The 20201-nt window shown below is 39.1% G+C and overlaps 1 protein-coding gene across 2 annotated transcripts in view; it reads right to left on the bottom strand.

Annotated features, from left to right (window-relative positions):
• LOC124158794 overlaps positions 1-20201 on the bottom strand; it is a 39229-nt gene that overhangs the window by 4543 nt on the left and 14485 nt on the right. Inside the window, exon 8 of one of the 2 annotated variants that reach the window (XM_046534112.1) lies at positions 16006-16424. The exons of the other annotated variant lie outside the window; for it this stretch is intronic. Within the exon in view, the coding sequence (XP_046390068.1) occupies positions 16417-16424 (8 nt within the window). The 3' untranslated portion in view covers positions 16006-16416. Of the gene's footprint in view, positions 1-16005; positions 16425-20201 lie in introns of those variants that run through there. 2 annotated transcript variants of the gene reach the window in all.

Consider the following 20201-nt stretch of genomic DNA (forward strand, 5'->3'; position numbering starts at 1 on the left):
TGTGGTTTTAGAAGAGAACAAGCTCGAAATTATTTTAAGAAAGATGCAGTAAATCGTGGTAAGGAATTTACGGCCGTGTTCTTCAGAGGATAAGGTGAACAAGCCTTCGGATGGTGTCGAAGAAGACTAACGGCGACCCGAGGAAAGAAGCAACGTAGCTCCGGCAATCAAAACAGGGAGTGAGGTAGGACGGAGGCCGGGTGAAAGGTTTGTATGATAGGGAAAGGGGCGGAGATAGCCGATAGAGGGACGGGAAAAATACAGCGGTGATCGACTCCACTGGTCTCTTCAATTTAGTTAGTGTAGAGATAGTAGAGATTAATCAAATGACACTAAACTGTGTGAGCCTCCAGTTTTCTTGCATCAGAAGTTATGTGAGAAAAAAAATAGAAAAGTTTTTGCAGGATATACCTGGGCGCTATGCATGTAGTACCTTGGCCCTAGATGGATTGAAATTCCGATATATTTATCTGGAGCAGAATTAAATGGCAATTGTAATTTTATGATGGCTCGGTCCCACTAGTAATTGTTTCTTTTTAATCAATTGTTGGTTCTAATCGTAAAATCACCTTACTCATTGAAATTCTTCCGATTTGGTTACTACTGCGTCTGTTGCTGTGGCTGGCAGTATTTCCGGAGAAACTGTGGTCTTCGCCACAAAAACCGACGCGGCAGTAACCGAAAATGAAGAATTTCATCGTACATCACGGAAAAATCCGTTCTCAAATCCTTACCTATAGTCTATGCTGGTGGCTTGGCCTACTGGGTACAAAACTGGACTCCTGAATACAAAGGTTTCCATTCCATGCTCCAAGAAGAACATTTTTACCCTCAGAAATAATTTATTTTAATAATTTCCAACTGAGGCAAGGCACCTGGCCAGAGCGGGGAATAATGACCGTGGACATACCATTTTTACATTAAAAAAATAATTAAAATGAAAAAACGATGAGTTGGACTACTCAGTCATTGAATTACCATGGCAATTAGCCTTACGCACCAAACAACAATCACAGCACTCTAAATCACGCGGTCAAGGAACGTTGCCTCCCATAGTTAGCTGTGGCATAGGTTTAGTTGAGATACGATAAATTTCTGTGAATATAAGAAATTAGAAAAGTATGCAAGGGAATTAAGTATATTGCCGCAATAATTGCCGATTAAGTACTGGTACAATAGGAAAATTTAAGGTGTACATTTAAACGTATATTAAATTTCTATAAAATATATTTTGCATAGGTTTGGAGTAAAAATGTCTAAGATTTATGAAGTGTATTTGACAGAAGACAGAGAAGAAGACAGAAGAATAAGTATCACCATAATGTTAAATCAGACAGAGATGAAAACAGCTCAATGGGATCAGCGTGGAAGATTCATTTCGCAAATGAAACAGTAAATGGGTTTAGTTTCACAAATATATTTCCTTAATACCGCCTGTTACCGGATAGTAGGGAGGTACCTGATGATGATGCCGATGTGTTGAAATGTGTCGTACCAAGGAAATAAATTTGGGAAAGAACACCAAACCACTGATTTAACTGTGGAAGGAAAGTGTTTGTTGAACAAAGAAGTCCCAGAAATCAAGCAGAAAAAGTCATCGTAAAACTAATACTTTCTCATTTGAACTTGAGACGAGAATTGATTTTTTACAGCATACTTCAAGTGAGTCAACACCTGTTCACTTCGAAGTGGGAGGAGATATGAGACGAGCATGGAAGGGCTCATCCTACTTACGGGAAAGAGCGACCTGAGGAAAAGAACGGAAGATGAATGTGAAGGAAGACCGAATACCCAAGCCAAGGGTGTGGATTTACTCGCCTCCTCTGCTGCGTCAAAAGGTGAATACGGTTGAGGGCGGTCAGAGATAACAAGAGTGCTTTTGAAGCGCTCGAAAGGTTAATGGCACTGGAGGGCGTGTCATTACGAGGCTGTTACAAGACTCCGGAGTCGCGCGTGGAAATTTAAAACGAACGCATTTAACTTCCTCAGTTCCCTTGATAGTTAGTTGTCACGGGACCGCACGCATAAATTTTGGTAGAAGCAGCGTTCGTGTGCGAAGCCCTTGTTTCAGTGAACGCCCAGTCTGCCTGAGGGCCGTGTAATTCACCTGTGGAGGATGGGTGAGGCATGTTGAGTTGTTTGGCAGTCGTATTTTCCCCAATACAGTAAGCAACACGGAATATCTCCCAAGCACTCAAGCTTGTAATGGCTAATGACTGAATTACTAATATCACGATCCGAAAAGAAAACCCATTTCGTTCCTTTCATTACCCCTAATCATTTACAACTTGTTAATTAAGAAGAAGGTATAAATTCGCATGAGAGAATATAGAGTGTCTTTTTAATTGATTTTTTAATTCCCTTTTTCACCTGTTCCTGTATAAATTAATTTCCTTTAGCCTGCATGAATCAAGAGTGGAAAAGATTATAAATTCAAATTATCTGTCCTCCATCACACAATATATTATATTATGTACATACTCATTCCATTTTCCGTTTCATAATTAATTCTATTCACTCCGTTATCTGACAGTTTTTCTATTATATTTAACCTAACCAAACGTACATAAAACGGAAGTAAAATGTAATGGGTCGATGTAGTGTTACAGATAACAGCAATGGGGTAAGTTGGCTATAAAACTGATGGAGCAGCTATATTGTCGTGACCTCGAAAGAGCACGATACTATTTGGGGATTCGTAGCTAGAGGTAGAGAGAGATCTTAATTAACAGAGGCAGTCATTATAAATGAATACACACCCAGTTCTAAGTAAAGTCCATTTAATAATACTCAGTAAGAATACATGTGAGACTTTGGCTTAACTTACTCGTCGAAAGAACTCATTTAAAATCAGAATAAATCAGAAGAAATAAATTATTGTCTTTTCTTTTATTCCTACTAATTTTATTTCAAGGAATGCTAAATGTCAGAAAATTTTTGAGTTGCGAGTCTACCATATTATTACTCTTCCGACAAAGTCGCCAATAAAAGGCCTGGTATTTATCAACACCAGAGGGAAAAAAGAAATTATTCTTACCTTGAAGTCATTATCCATAGAGAAAACAGGTATTGATCATTATACGGAATAATTTGTGTTCGCGGAGAGAAATCAAATGAAATTTTAGCTTAAAAATCAAACGTTGAATTCATTCTACCATAGTAAGGCGGTCGACAGAAATAAGAACATGGAAACCCTTATAAGTTCTTAATTCTGCCATTATACCTGAATTCCGCAAATTTGACAACAAGAGAATCGAATTAGCAAAGCATTATCCTACAGGTTTAAATGACTACTAAATTAAAACATAATTAGATGTTTTATCTATATGTGAGCCTAATTACTTTCATGAAAACATTTCTTCGTTGAAAGTACAATTCAGCGATTTCAATTGATAAGCAAAATCAAAGATAATTCCCCAATTTCTGTAATATGGGCCTAATTACTCTAATAAAAAAACATCGTCCTGCCCTAAGTAATGGAACGTCACCCAAGGCTTACTATGCATAGGGTCCCTATGACTTGCAGATTGACATGTACTCACCAGCGCCACTTTCGAGAGATCCATGACTGTCTGTGTGAAGACGATCCTAGGACGGTAGAGCACTGTTGACCGTTAGTTGAGTGATGACTGTCAACCTGCTAGACGTCTCTTTTATACATGTTTTGAGGACTGTCTCCCCACTCCGGGGGCCGTTTTGAAACAAGCCCCTGGTCGCTTTCTCGAGGTTGAGCACAGACGTGTCTTGGACACGGGCCCTGGACGCTCTGAGGAGACGATTCCCCCTCCCCCCCCCCTCGTCTCAAATACAAGCACTACAGCCTGACACGCGGACTGGGTTCGTCCTGGGGGAGGAAGTACGGGTCGGAAGAAGACATTTTGGCGTGGTCGCCTGTCGCGGGTCGCACGGGTGCATACGTGTCCGATACGCGCAAGGAGAGACATGCTGTAACTTTGATTTCTAATGTGATCGAGCTTCCATAACTTCATGTGCATGGAAACACATTAGGTGAGCGTCGTGACTAAGAGATATTACATTACTAAGATACATTTACGAACAGCTTAAAACTACTAAAATTAAGAGGAAGCATTCGTAGCGTTCGCCCGGTCGCATATTGTCTCGATTTACTAGCGAATTTCTTGTCTTGAGCTTCTCCCGTCAATTTAGAATTTTCGAGATATTTCAATTTTTTACGAGAAGACCACTGTCATTAAATACCTACTGACTGTCTGCCTGATAGATTTACGAACTGTTTAAAACTACTACAATTATGGGAAAGAATTTCTCGCGTTCGTCCGATCGTATATTGTCACGATATATTAGCGGATTGCTTGTTTTAAGCTTCTGCCATAATCTTGAAACTTTCGAAAAATCTCAAACTTTTAGAGTAGAAAATGCCCACGCCTCGAATATTTGACTGAAACTCACAGAAAATTCTGAGGTTGAATTCTCAATTTAAAATAATGAAGGCGTGCGCTGTATACCGTTATACGTACCTTTGTTTAAAGCTTTTGCCGTTATCTAGATATTTTCGAGAGTTTTCACATTTTTTGTGTACATCCGTGTCAACAAATACCTATTGACAGACTGACTGGTAGATTTATGAACAACTCAGACAACTAAAATTAAGAGGACGCATTTCTCGACACCGCTGGTATTCTTTTTTCGATTTCCAAATGAATTATCAGTTTACGACTTCTGCCATAATCTTCCTTTATTTATAATCATCACCCCGAAAGCCTTTAAGCTTTAAATCTATTAAGCCTTTACGTCGGGGGATACAACCAATAACAATGGGCAACCACAAACGTCAATTCCCTGGATACTGGCAACCTACCCAGGCGGGAGTCGAACTCGCGGCCTTCGGTTTGACAGGCGAGGACTATACCCGCCGCCACCGAGGACGGCGCTGGGTGACAAGTTCCAAAGTTTTTTTTTATTTTTAGATTAGACCAGTGTCAATAAATACCCACACCTCGAATATTTAACTGAGCCACAGAGAAAAGTCTGAAGTTAAACATTCACTCTACATTAGCGAAGGCGTGTTAGATATACCCTAAAGTTTCATTTTCCGACACCTTAAAATGGAACTGGCTCCTTTAAATAGCACTGTCGAAATGCTTTTTTAAATCTTCTATCGTCATCGACATTTTAGAATCTCATTTGTTTTCATTTTGTTTGACATTTTACGCATTTTGACACCTACGCTAAAAACCCCTTAAGCAAAATTATTATAAATAATATTTAGTTCAATTTTCGAGAGTTTCCAAATTATTGGAGTAGACCCATTTCAACGTACACCTAAACCCCGAATATTTTTCAAAACTTCAGAGAGAATACTGAGGTTGAATTTTCAATTTAAAATTAACGAAGGCGTGTTCTATGTACCCTACAATTGCCATGCTGATAGCGTAATTTTGAAGTAAGTACTACCACGTCAAGAAATCAGAAAGATCGAGCGGAAGTGATGCGTTATACACGCTTACAATGATATAATATCCAGCTTTTTTGTCAGAGTTTTTAATGAGATATTCATCACTCGGTTAATAAGTGCGTGAGCTGATTAGGTTTGTTAAAAATGTGTGTAGAAGAGCCTGATAGGTGAGTAAGGATTGGCACGCAATATTAATATCTTAACTTTATCAGCACCCACGCTTAAATCTCTGAATGATAAAACCTTATTTTTTACTTTTTATTTCAGTTCATACTTATTTTAATCTTTATTTCATTTTATTTTTATTTGTTACTTTATAGTAGTGAATCATGTCATCGATTAAACTAGAACTTTTACAGACATTTTCGCCGGAAAATTATAATTATCGCTATCTATTAAGAAAATTTAAAGCTATTCTTCCAAATGTAAATTCAGTTACTAAATTAATTGATTCACAATGGAACACAATTTCAAATGTAACACAATTCTGATTATTGAATACCGTATTGTCATCAGAAGAAAAAGAGTGTGCAAAACTTCAAGCCGATTCGAAAAAGGGAAGTGGGTTATAAATCAATCACAATATACTCTCGATAAAACAAACAAACAGACGAAGTATCTTAGGAAAAATGTATAAAACACTTCAACGAAAACGGTCACAAAATTTTGTTTACTACAGGCATAGTATGAGATATCAATGGTAAGAAATATTCTCAACTCGATTCACTGCCCTTAAAAACGCGAAAGTTTGAGAGAGCATTGACTTTACTATCAATTCTTGCGTGCCAGTGCACTAGTATTAATTGGCTGGAAAACAATTTTAAGAATAGGCTGCGGTCAGAAAATAAATATTTGGGGAGATTATTTGGATGAAGTTTCACTCAATGGCTGTACCTCACAAAATTATACGCAAAGTTCCAATCCATTATATTCCAACTCTCAGGAAACGGCCTTAGTACCTTGTAATTGATTAATATTTGCCTAATTTTAATCCTATCACGAATCATTGACTCCAAGACACTACTCTGATTTCTACAAAATTGGGTGGAGATGCTAATTGGCTAAAATGTAATTTATAAGAATATTCCCAGAGACAATAAAAATAATTAGTCGATTTCCAGTTCAATTCAGAGCATATTCATCTAAATTTCACTTTGACCGCTATTTTAAATTTTATCACTCACATTATAGGATCAAAGCTTTCATTGTTGGATACCTTATACCTTATTAATCAACTTTCCCAGCACTTCACCATCATAATATTTTTCATGTATTTTTGTGTAATGGAAATTCCCTTTTCGGACCAATTATGGTGTACAGCGCACCACACGGCCTTCGCCTACTATTCGCTGCAAACACCAGTGCATTGCAATTTCAATGCTATTTTTAGCATCAAAAGATTCCATTTCCACATACCTTCTTATGGGTAATTCAATTTTTTAACTGACACTTATTAGTCTTACAGACATCGTAGGATCATAGCTACTTGCATGCGACCAACGAAGTTTAACCTAGGACAGTATAAGAGATTCTTTTCGAATTGTCGCATGAATGCGTCATTTCGCCCATCTGCTGAACCTAAGGAAATTCTTCTCACTGATTGTGGGATTCTACAAAGTTTTCCGCGACACATTTTTTATATATCAATCAAGGCTTGTGAACTCAAAAGATTCAAGTGCCTGAAAAATATTTGGGAAAGCTTCAATTTCTTATCTTCATAAAAGCTATCGCTAATCTCCAAAGCTGAAGGTCTTTTCTGGTACCCGTGGAGTCATTTTGGATATTCACTTTACGTGCCAAGGCCGTTTCTAGCCGGTATATTTAAGGAGGACTGTCAAATGTCAAGTTTTCATGCCGATATATCCGTATGCTTTTTTCAAATGATCATTCTAGCTCCATATACTCAGTTATATGGGAGGGTTTTCGTTGTATAGCAGTGATACTATTATTTTAATGACATATTTGAAGCAAATGGATCCTAAGTTCTGCCATAAACTAATGCGCTACTTGGACCTCGCTATAATGCCATGGTAAATTAACTTACGAAATCTGATAGAAATATATCACGAATCCTTAATAATGACGCCAATTGTATTTAACATAAGTATTTTCGCCGATTCAACCCTCTTGCCACTTATAAATTCCGATTGCAAGGTCAATAATATCCAGCGTAGTCGCGGGAAGGATGCTTGGAAGATAATTCTGGGTATTTCCGCCAAGGAATCAGATGACCTAAAGTTACTAAGAAAAAATAAACTTGGTACTTTTTTTCTTGGCATAATAGACTTCCACAAAGTGACGCCCATGAGTACAGCCCATATCGGCCATTTTACATGGGGGTATTCAACTACTTATTAACAAGTAAATGTACTCTAACAACCATGCCCTGGACAGAGGAAACCTACCCAGGCGGGACTCGAACCCGCGACCTCTTGTTTTGCAGGCGAGGACGTTGCCCCGCCGCCACCGAGGCCATCAAAGTTAGCAATTCCGGGGCTTCCATGAAGATTTGAACCGTACAAATTTCAACACTAATGTTAATAAAATAGCCTTAATGTTTGAAAAAACATTTATACGTTGTACTCAGGGTAGGTATATTAGAAAGGAGGAGACTGTGAGCCAATTAGCGCACTCCCTATAAGGTAATCATTAGAATTGAAGGTTCGTATACGTTAGCAGCCATGGAGCATGACAGAAGGTTGAAATCCCGACAATCGTTTCTGAATGTGATACTTTTTCCACTTTTATTAGAAATATACTCAAATAAATATGAGAGTACTCCCAATAGTACACACATGATTACTCGTTGCCTCCGCTTAAAACATGCGTTTAGTAGTACCCAGCTCAACAGCAAGGAAGTTGCACCATAATGCCACGTACCAAAGACATAAATGTTTGAATGGAAACCAAGTTGCTGATTTACGCGTTACAAATTTGTATTCCGAAATATTTTCTGCGGTACCCGAATTATTGCTATTTCATTCGTAGAGGTATTCATTATATCTAGTGGAGCCGGTGGAGTAAATGAATATGCATTTGAGTTGCAGCATTGAAGGATCAAGGATTTTATAGTATTAGCCAGGTAATTAGAAGATGACATGGAATTTAGTACTAGACAGTATCCTAATAGTCTGAGAGAAAGGAAAGATGTGGAAGGAACCACCTTCATGGGCTGAATCCCCCCTCGTACCCAGGTATTCTGGTGCTCCAATAATGGTAACTAAATACTTTTGCCACACCCCTTATTCAGGGTAAATGGTTAGTAATTCATTTCCTTGGATCACCAACGATTTACAACGGAATTCTTGCCAGCGTAAATCCACATCGTAAAAATTTTACGGTGGGTTATTTAAACCCAGATTTGAGCCGAGGCTTACAATTCTGAGCTTTACCCTCTAATTGCCATCACACATCTATATTAATGATTTGAATCTTCCACCATGCAAAATAAACTTTTTGCAGCAATATTCTGCTAAAATTCATTCACCACTCACTTTCTTCATACCCATCATTCAGGGTAAAGAGTAAGATATTCCTTTCCCTAGGTTACTTAGTATTTCAACATTCATTCACATAGCAGGCCTGCTCGGGTTTATATCCAAGTTATTTGACGTTTCGGTAGCTTACTCTGCTACCATCTTCGATGAAGAACTTCGTATCACGTCTTATGCAAGCAGACTAGCTCCAGAAGCATGCATGCGATAACTTAATAGCGCACCTAGACATGCTATCTCAGGAGACCCGCAACACTTATTTCAATGGAGGACGACAACTGAAGCATGCTGTAAATATAATTGTTAAAGTACAGATAAAAAACGATATTTTATATTTTCCCGTTTTTACTCGATTAAAATAATGTGGAATATTTTCTCTACTTTTACAGTTGGGGCTATCTATTGAATGCAACATAAAAGCTTAATTTCGATAGATTTATGAAATAAATTTTAAAAGTTCAGAAGATTCAAAAAATAATTTAGAGGATGTTTGAGAAACTAGAAGATTAATTATTTATGAAAAATGAATAAACTTCGTTAGATTCACTAATATATATTTCAACAAGCACAACCCGGGTTTCATAGCATAGTTACATCGATAGGTAATTATGTTTAAAAACCTAGATCCGACTTTTTCAAATATATACTAGTGAACCTAATAATTTTATTATTTCATATTCCATCCTGGAAATATTTCATATAGTTAAGCCTGAATGCATAAGTAATATTAATCATTTAAGACTTCAGAAGATTAATTTTAGTTTTGAAGGAAGTAACGGTAGGGTTGTAGGGTATGGGTTTTCTCATTTTCAAGGGAGGACGACAACCGTAACAAGATGGTTAAGTGTCAAAACACGGGTTAAAAATCCTCATAACTTGTTTCTTCGTGAGTGATCCTCTTGTGGAACTAACCCAAAGGAAGAAGTTTTAATCACAATATCGTGCATGGTCAGCGAATCCGTAAAATTAAAGTTTCACGTGCAAAGCACTTACGCGGACCCCATCCACTATAATTCCTATCGTGTCAATTCCTCTCCTATTCCTTTCCAACCAAAGAGAAGCTTTCACGACACCTCGGTTGGACACCCGTCGCATTACTCCACATCTAGCGGGACAGGGATGCGGCGCCCACGGAATTTTTAAAAACCCACGTCTCGCCAGTCTAACGTCCGTATCCTCGGAGACACGAACGTCGAATCCGGACACGTGCGCGACGTCGCCATCTTCCTTTCTCCCACCCCACTCCTCCCCGTCACTCTCTCTTTCTTCTTTCTCCTTTCTCTCTTTGAGATTCCTCCTGGCGCATCCCATCCGCGTCACCGAAAAAGGTGGCTGGGTGGAGACCGGAAGTGTGACCTTACATGCTTCGTTTAAGGTGAGGAGGGGTCGCTCAAAGAAGGAGGGAGATTTCCCAGAGAATTCCACACATCATGCGGACGATGCGGACCATGAAACTGCTGCATAGGGTAGGTCGTTGAGCCTGTTTTGATGACGTTCAGGGCCGGAGCATGGAGTTTTGTCAGGGGCAAATATCAGTGTGCCGTCTTTCCCCCTCCCCCAGGTCCTCCTCACTCTCTCCCTCCCCACCGCTAAAATGTAATACATCCGTAACCTATTTTTTTGATTTGCGGTAGTTGAACTTACACACCGCATATTTGCTATTAAGAAATTTTATAAATATTGTTTTTTAATGATCGATTCTTTTTGTTAAAAATTTAAATTGGAAAATTAAATAACATTTTTTTTCAAACTTTGCCACCACTTAAAATCTGCCGACCGCGGCACGTGCCCCCTCTTCCACGCCCTACTTCCGTTCCCTATTATTGCAACTTAAATTTTTTTTTGTTCCAAAACCACTAAATACTGCTCCTATTTGCCATTTTATATCGGGGTATTCAACATGTTCAACTATTATACATACACGAAAAACCAAGCCCTGCATAAGGGAAACCTACCCAGGCGGGGTTCGATCCCGCGACCTTCTATTTACCAGGCGAGGACCTTACCCAGCCGCCACCATGGCCAGCGATTGAGATAAGTTTGCATGGAGAAGTATTCTGTCAGTCTCTCCTCCCTTCATGGACTCTCCTTTTCAATTCCCAATAAGGCCAACACCCTTTCATTCTATCAAAAAATCCTCTTCATTCCTCTCCCTCATATACCTAACATTCTCCCCTTACAGCGACCCGAAAATAAGGAGAAATTCTATGCATATGACTCATAAACAAACATAAAAATGTATTGATTAAAATCACCGAGTTTGGCTCATCGGGTCTGTTTTATTATCCCTCGTGTAATTTACCAACTTAAAAATGGGAGGTGAAAGGGTCTCATAATTGGAATAGCCTAGGACCTCTTTTCATCTAAATCCGGCCCTGCCCATACCAGTAGACAGGGGAGCCTTACTCCTGGTCCCTCCTGACCGTTGCCGCAGCCATGCTAGTAGACCGCCAACGGTGACTCATGTCATAATTCTCAATTACTTCCAGTAGGTTTACCAATGCCGGGGGGACGCACGAACTTATTTCGAGGAAAGGAATTATCACGAAATTCAAGTTATCCTATACCGGTTAGGAAGAATTAAACGGACAAATTTTCTGTTTACCCTCGCCTTTACCATTCTCAAATGGAACTCCCTTTTTAGTACGATATAAGGCCTGTTGCCTTTCAAACATTGTTATATTTGGCACTCATCAATGGAAACGATCATTAAAACAGCTCTCATATACGCCATATCAGTGATCAAATAATCATATCCGCGAGAATTTGTACAGATTTTACAACTACGTATCAAATTGTTTGATAAATCCCAAAACTTTCGGATGAAATTCATTCCCTCTATCCCACCCTCTCAATTGTTGGTAATTCTTTGGAATCAAATGAAAGATAGTCTCGAAATGGTGTCACATGCAAAACACGCATAAGAATACTTGGAAAACCTAAGGTTAACTTTGTCTTATGCTAATTATGGCAGTAACTTCTTACCTTACCACCATGTTTTTCGTTTAGTAATTGTAGCTGAATTCCCACAGTAGAGAAAGCGAGAGGAGGAGAATATCGTGACTCTGGCCAAGTGCGACAGATTTAGAATGAAAGAAACCAATAACATTCATGTTTTAGGAAGGAAACTGCTCCCTACCATGCTTTTTACGAAACCTCCTTTCCAGGAAATTCCGTGAAATTGGAATGTTCAAGATTAGGGTAACGATCTTACGAGAGTCATTTTCACTCCATAGTCAACGCCTATTTTAGATTATGGAGGCGAATTCACGGGTGTTTGATTTATTGACTTTAGTTTACAAGACCCGGAGTTGGCAGAGATCATGATCGAAAATTTAAGAACCTGAAATCTATTGAAAATAGCGAAAAAAAATCGTGCTGATACAATACCCATAAGTTAAACTCATGAACACTTGTCATGCAGTGAAAAATAGAACCCGCGATTCACGCCATAAAACTGGAAAATTCGCGGTGCAGGCCAAAACTCAGCTGTATACTCAACAATTCCATCACTAGACACGCCTACATGGCAATATTTACCTTAAAGGTAACACTATACATGCCTATACTTAATTAAGGATTAATTAGAGGAACGGGGTGCTCACTAGAGGAGTAAAAGATTTGAAGACCCTTCCTTGAAAGAAGAACCAGTCGATTTTAGGAATCTGATCACACATGCCATAGGCCACCGCGTCTCCTCATTGATATCCCACGCGGCCTCCCTTTGAAGGGAAGGTGAGCGCTGACAGCAGCGAATGCGCGAGACAAAAAAATTTCACTCCTCGTCCTTCCACGACGTTACGACATTAATTTCTGATGCCATGCGCGCAGGAAGATGATTATTCTTTATTCGGTTGCTTTTCCCTTTCCTCCGCCAAGTCTGGCGGAGAAATGCATCGTTAGCAAATTGATCACATATTTCATTAAGGATTCTTGGAGGAGTGAAAATCTTTCGAGCCACAGTGAAAGAGAGAGACAGTTTACCGAGGAGCGATGCCGAGCCTGGACGATGAATTGGGAGGGGGGAGCACGACTAAAAGGATCAGAAGGGGTGGAAGTCCCCTCTGGGGAGAAATTAACATTTTCATCGCTAGAAACAACATTTTATACTATTATGGTACTTAAACTTCCTAGGATTGGTGGAGTGGAATAAATTTGTTTTATAGGCAAATAGGAGGTCATGGATATGCCATAAGATCGTTATGTAAGAGTTTGAAGGAAAGGTTAGTGAAGAGTTTGATTAGGAGTGCAGCGCTTTATGGTGCTGAAACGTGGACACTTAGGAGGAAGGCCGCGATAAGACGGCGTTTGGAGTGTGGAGAAGAGTGGAGGTGAAGTAAAAGGAAAGGAAGAGGAACGAACAAGTTCTTCACATGGTGGGTGAGGAGAGACAGCTTCCAGATAAGATACGGAGGAGACGGAAGGTATGGATGGCGCGAGTAGTTAGCGGGGATGGCATGTTGAAAACAGTGTCAGAGATATTAAGTAAACGAGGGAAAGGAAGGAAGAGAATGGGATTTTTAGATAGAATGAAAGGAATTATTTTGAATAGAAGAGGGACGTCCATGAAGGGAGGGGAGACTGACAGAAGACTTCCTAAATGCTCCATGCAAAACTACCTTTTTCGGTTTAATGCTTAAATATCAATAATTTTTCTACTAAAATTAATTGGCTTGGAGGGCATTCTTACGAGATTTAAGTTTTATGCATAAAATTAATGTTATAAGAGTATTAACTACTGTGTACATTAATTGCTTAATTTTTAATAGTCTCTATTCTCTTCCACGTGTCCCTGTGCACCCTCCTGATAACGCCAAAGATTGCAATACATATCCTAACTTTTTGAGGGAAGACAAATTAACTACTGTTTGCGTTGCCATAGAGTCATTTGTGAATTGCATTCCCATTCGCTTGCTGAATTTATCGGTCCCACTTACAAGCTTTGCACATTGCGGAACTCATAACCGTCTGAGGTACAAACCATTGCCTCGCGCTCGGTATTTAAGAAGAAAGTTACAGAGGTATTCAAACGTTTAACTATGCTAAACAATGCATAAATAACAGATCTCAAGTCTTATTCTAGGCAGATTGGATGTTTCCCATTGTGAAGTATTGAATTCTTGATTAAAGAGAGACATACGGGTTTATGCCGCGTGATGTATCAGGAATTGCCCCGACGTTTCGTGACCGACTGCTGGTAAGAGCGCTGATATTTTTCTTTCTCTTAGAACGTTATAAAGGAATTTAACCTATTACGAACATAGGAGTAAACGAAGCGTTGTATTTACCAAGTTATGTTTTCTGCGTTATTCCATAGTTTCGTTTCCTTGTTATTTTTGTATATTTTAACTGAATTTCTGGGAGTTCTGATTTGCTGACCCTTATTTCTTTTACGCCTCTATTGGAAGTGGAAACAGAGCAATAATCTACACTCACTGGTCATTTTACCGTGAGCCAATATAAAGCTTGCCAGAACATTCCCTTTATGGCTTTGCACTTCTAGTCCGTCGTCCGCGAGGAATTTATTGAGGCGTTAAACTATTCAGACGCAGGTCGTGAAGGAACGCAAAAACGTCATGAATAGCAATAACGAAGAAAAAGAGATCTTCCTCCAATGCGAAAATCTTCGCTTTCTTTTTTATCACCGTTCCGTGTAGCATCACTCTGCAAAGAGTAAAACTGAGTTGCTGAGAATCACTCTGGCATCCTTTAGGCTATAAATGGAGTCTAGCCAACAAAAAAATAATCTCCCCAGAGGCTGTCCTCTTTTATGGAAGGAGACCATGATAATATCACAGCATGGGAAACTTACTTGACCACGTCTTAAAAATAATAGCTCCTTATGAATCCATTCGACGGGCACACCAAATGAGCACCCAAACTTATTTTAGTATACCGGAGACACCTACGGTGATAACTTTACGGAGTCACCCACAATGCACCAATGTGAAAATTTCCCAGAGAAAAAATCATTCGACCGGGAGTCTAACCCGGATCCCTCGATTTCCGGCCGAGTGCTTTAGCCATTTCAGCTACCGAGGTATCAATGCCCTTTAAGGAATTTTGTGGAATTTACCTGACGAGATGGTCTGGACTGCTGAGCGAAAATAATAGCAGTCCAAGTCGTGCGACACATCACCACATCCGGAGAGCGAAGCCCGAACTTTTAACACTAAAGGTGTTCGCTCTTGACTGATGCAAGAATACCGGGACTAGCCACTGTGATGACTTCACGGAGTCACCCGCAATGCACGACGCAATGCACGACGCAATGCGCGAAATTCCACAGAGGAAAAATCATTCGCCTTGACCGGGATTCGAACTCGGATCCCACTATCGTCTAACAATTTCGTGGTATACTCCACCCACGTTTATATGTAGACGAACTACAGTTCGACTGTTTTGAACCAGATGGTGCCATATGCAACGTCGGAGAATTTGATGTTCTTCTGAAGATAACATACGCAGGGTATATACCGAAATGTATTGGAGCTCCTTCTATACTAGTAATATTCCTCTTAGTTCTTGAGTATTTTTTGAGAGACAAAACATTAAAATTAGTACTACCATTTGCCATTCATTCGTAAATTACACCCCAACAAAATTCTTTTTCTTTTTAAGTATATAAACGAAAAATGATAATATAACACTCATGCATTTCCTTTCCACTGAATGCACTATTACGTAGCGATCTTCCTGTAATAAGCAGATTATGATTATAATTCAAGAATAATATTTAATCATAACGCATGTGCTTTGCTCATTCAACCTCGCTTCTAGTTCTGTCACTGAAGTTCCATAACCCCTCTTCGCTGGCCAAAACTTCTGTTCTCATAACTTAAAATATTGGCCTTCCCAATTTTTTAAAATAACTTATCTGCTTGTATATGATATGAAATACGTCCATCAAAACTTTTGATGATTAATGAGTGTCGTGATTGTTTATGGGAACCAGCCAGGTACTTTTCCCCTAATTCCCTTCTCTTCTTCTTGCCTACTCCGATTTATAATATCTAATTTTCGTTTTCACCAGTTTTCCTTCCAAATTAATGGTGTTTAAAATAAATTCAGGAGAACTTCACTAGAAAAATATTTATTGATTCTCAGAGAACAGTTAAACTTAATTAAATACGATTCAGTGAAATATACATAAATACGAAATTAATCCCTGGAATTGACATCAAGCAATAGAATCGAAGCCATCTCACCCTGATGACAATGAATGAAAGAGGTGATTAAGCTAAACTGTTGACGGAAAATAATGGGTGAGAGTTGAAATATAAAATATCTGTTGGATAATATGTACAACTTTCGAGTGAAAGTATAAATGTAGATGCATTAATAAATGTGTGGAATTAATGATGAGAACGATGAATCTGATGTCCGGCGACTTTCCAAGTAAGTTAGCGTGGGATGTCCGTGTGCGGCTGCCCGTGTGTCAATTTTGTACCGGCATTGATCAGATGTCGTCATCCATCTCCCATATTGCTAATACCCTGAAATGAAGGAAAAATGTGGGTAGCTAGCAAACTCCAGATTAACCGTTACCAACACATTTCAAGTAAATGTTTTATGTAGGTATTAGTTGCATAAGAAAGCATAAATTGATAGTAACTATTTTGGAAGCAAATATTATATGAAGGGATAAAATGCTTATGCATGCACACGTAGATGTATAACGAAATAGATTATTTCAGATAACAAATATCCAGATCGATTTGGGGAAAAATAATACTGCTCTGAAATCGCTTGATTAAAAAAAGCTAGTTACCTACTATACTCAATGCTCTGAGTGATATGTAAAGAACATTTCTCTGGTCACTATAAGGAACATAGCACCCGTTCACCGCACAATAATTTTGCATTCATTAATTAAGGTTAGCCCGAGGAGCGCAGTAGCTGTCGTTATTATGGAAACTCAAATATGCTCAGCTACAATTATCTCATTCACTGACAGCCATAGCAAAATAGCCTTTATGTGCTTAATTCTCTGAAAATTGCGTTTAAAAAGCCTTACATTACTCACCCGGTTGTGCTAAAGGTTATCAGGATATTACTTATCTAAAATCCAGTAAAATTTTTATTGACTCTACCATATATACAGTGAGTGCAAAAATTATTCGAACTGTTATTGTTTTTTGCTTAAATTTCCATTTCCTCTGTGTTGCACGAATGTTTCTGGCTTGAAATGATTCTCAGTGTTTACTATTGACACACTTTATTCATGCATACACTGCAGAAACGGCATCAAATAATAAACTTTCAAATCTTTAAACAAAATAGAATAAAGCTTCAACTGTGTCGCATTGAAAGTATTCGGACACCTGAATTTTTCATATTAAATGAAGTCATAAGGCACATTTTACGCAATACTTATTGTTAGTATATTGTGGCATTCGCTTTGATTTTCAGGAATACCTGAAGGCGATTTAGTATGGAATGGACCAATCTTGATACGAAAATAAGGGGTATTTTGCCCATTCTTCTAGTAAAGCGGTCTTAAGGTCATTCTTGTTTGATATTTGCCTTCCCTTAACTTTCTTCTCAGGATACTCCACAGCTGCACTATCGATTTGAGGTCTGGTGATTGTGGAGGGGTGTTCAACTGTTAGGATGCGTTATACACGATCCACATCTTTGTTTTGTTTGCCATATATGTGGAATTATTGTCCTGTTGAAATATATATTTGAATTAAACTTTACTTACCATACAGCCATACTAGACCACGTTTTCATTTCCCCTGAATTCATTGAACGGCATTGCGAGTCTGATCGGTGTGAGTTCCCTTCATTTACTACTTTTTAAGCATTTTAGAATGCAGGTAGTGAAAGCTGCACGGGTGATCCACCGGGTAATCTCCTCCGTTGCTGCCGACGGCTGAATCTTTCCTTCAGCCCTGAGGTCGGAGGTCGACTCGTACACCAAAACGTCGACAGCCATCGAGGAGATTACCCGGATGAGCACACGAGCAGCCTTCTCAATTAGCATACGCCGGGAAGGAATCAGATCTTTTTTTCATTTTATAATGCAATTATTAGGGTAGTTTCCTTCATCAAAGAAAGCGAAAGGTATTGATTGCGATTCCTTACCCACCATTAGTATATTCATAATATAAAAATTATTTGGTTTTAGAAATACCGGTTTAGACGAATGGCAAGGGTCAATTTTATCCTCATTTGAAAAAGGCCAGATTGGCGCCCATGCGATGCCACTCCACGTGACGTCACAGGGACCTAGTTTCTATACGAGTAGATAGGAGTCATACATCGTCTGAGATTACCAATGCATGCACAGAGTTCAGGGATAAAAAAACTGGCTAAGGTCGGAAAGTTTTCTTCGTTTGATAAGGTATTAATACTCCTAATTTAAGCCAAGCGCTACCAGCTAGCAGGGTACTCTGCTACCTGCTAGCATCCTGAGTCTTATCAGCGCTCAAAGCCTCGCCCCAAGGTCACCTCACTTGCGGCAGCGTGAACCAGAACGACGTCACACGGAGTTTTCCCGGCATTCATAATTAGCCGTGGCGTTTTCGCGCGCTTAAAAATTTTCACATTTCATTTAATCGCGAAAAATAGATATCGTCATTTAAAAATCTAAATGCGTGAAATATGTACTCCAGGAGTAATAATCTTTCGATTTAGGCAATAAAAAAATAATAGGAAACCACCCTATTGTGAAATTAAGCTCTGAATCCGAGCTTTACTTTCTGCTACCCGCAGTCTTAGTTGTACGAACACTATTACCAACGGATGAATGACTACGTAACGTCTTTTATAATTCAATTCCAATTCCGACGCGAGTGGAATATTTCAAACGGCCTCTTCTGAATATTTATAAGAGGTGCCGGAGCAAACACGCCGCCTCGTCGAGAGCCAAGGAATTTCTCCTCCGCACTAACCTCCCTACCACAATGTCCCTCGTAGTAAATCTCCATTCAACTCGACCGCTACGAGCCCAGATTCACGTTCAACATCGACCTCCCTCATGAAATCGATCGGGAAATAAACGGGTACGGATTCTTCCACAAAGCATTCCTCGAAGGTTGCAGGATTCATTGGGCCGAGGCCAGCAATCTGCTTGTACTAATTGCTTTCGAATGGAAATGTGAGGGGCAAAATATTCACTTGCGCTGATATTTCAACGTTGTATTTATACACCTACGCGGTGTGATCAGAAAATAACCGGAAACTTCAAATTTCCCGGGTTTAGGGAGTTCGATAGTCATTTTTTTATTTTGGTATGATTGGTCTTGAGGTATGATAGAAGTTTCAGCCGTACTTACTGTTTACTTTGTCTGTAGCAGCCGCTAAATTTAGATGTATTTTTATGAGCTCGATGATTTTCGTTAGCTAAAGAAATGGATCAAATAAAATTTTGTTTATTAAATTATGAAATAAAGTGTAAAAAGTGTTGGTAATGCTAAAAAAAAGGCCTATGGCGAGTCTACTATGAGTAAAACAAGAAACTTCGAGTGATATAAGCTTTTCCAAAATGACCGTGAAGACGTTGAATATGACGAACGACCCAGCACATCAGCAACTATCCTTACGGCAAAATAACTTATTTCGTCGTTTCTGTCGGACCAAGAAATGTAGCGCGGTTCTAAGATGATGTTTTCCGTGTTACTTTGAAAGGTATTTTTTCTTCATTCCTCAAGTATTCTAATCCTACCATTGCTTATACGAGATAATAATGCTTATGCGAGATATTTCGTCCCAGGAAAAGTTGGCCGCTTTTGGAGGTAGCCGCCGAATGGATGTGATCGTTCGGGCAGGTTTCACTCTTTACTATATCTTCTTCCTCTGCGCCTTTAATTGATCTATATTATCCCAAAAAGTGAGTGCTGCGCATATAAAAGCGGTATACTTATCTTGACGCTGCATTCGCTCCAGATGCCTTTATCTCCCCCTTTATCTCTTTCTATTGCTTCACTCATGTATATTATGAAGAGCAAAGTCCATCTCCCATATCCGTAAGAAAGAAGCGTCGTATTCATTATCGCTTAAATCTTCCATAGCATTGCTTATAAGCGTATCAAACCAAAAGAGGTTGTCAATTTTCTAAAGAAATATTCGGAACGCCTCATCGGCTACGAGAAATTAGGAGAAATATATACTGCAACAACACGTCCGAAGTAACGCAATAGCCGAATACTGAATTTAAAGCGTGCCTCAGTGAAATGTTTGCAACGAGTAGCACGCGTGGTTAATACAGTATTACCAATAATACAAGTTCCAAAGTGCATTTGTTAGCCTTGGTGGCAGCGGGGTGC

Source organism: Ischnura elegans, chromosome 5 (genome assembly GCF_921293095.1).
Source record: "Ischnura elegans chromosome 5, ioIscEleg1.1, whole genome shotgun sequence".
Classification (NCBI taxonomy): Eukaryota; Metazoa; Arthropoda; class Insecta; order Odonata; family Coenagrionidae; genus Ischnura; species Ischnura elegans.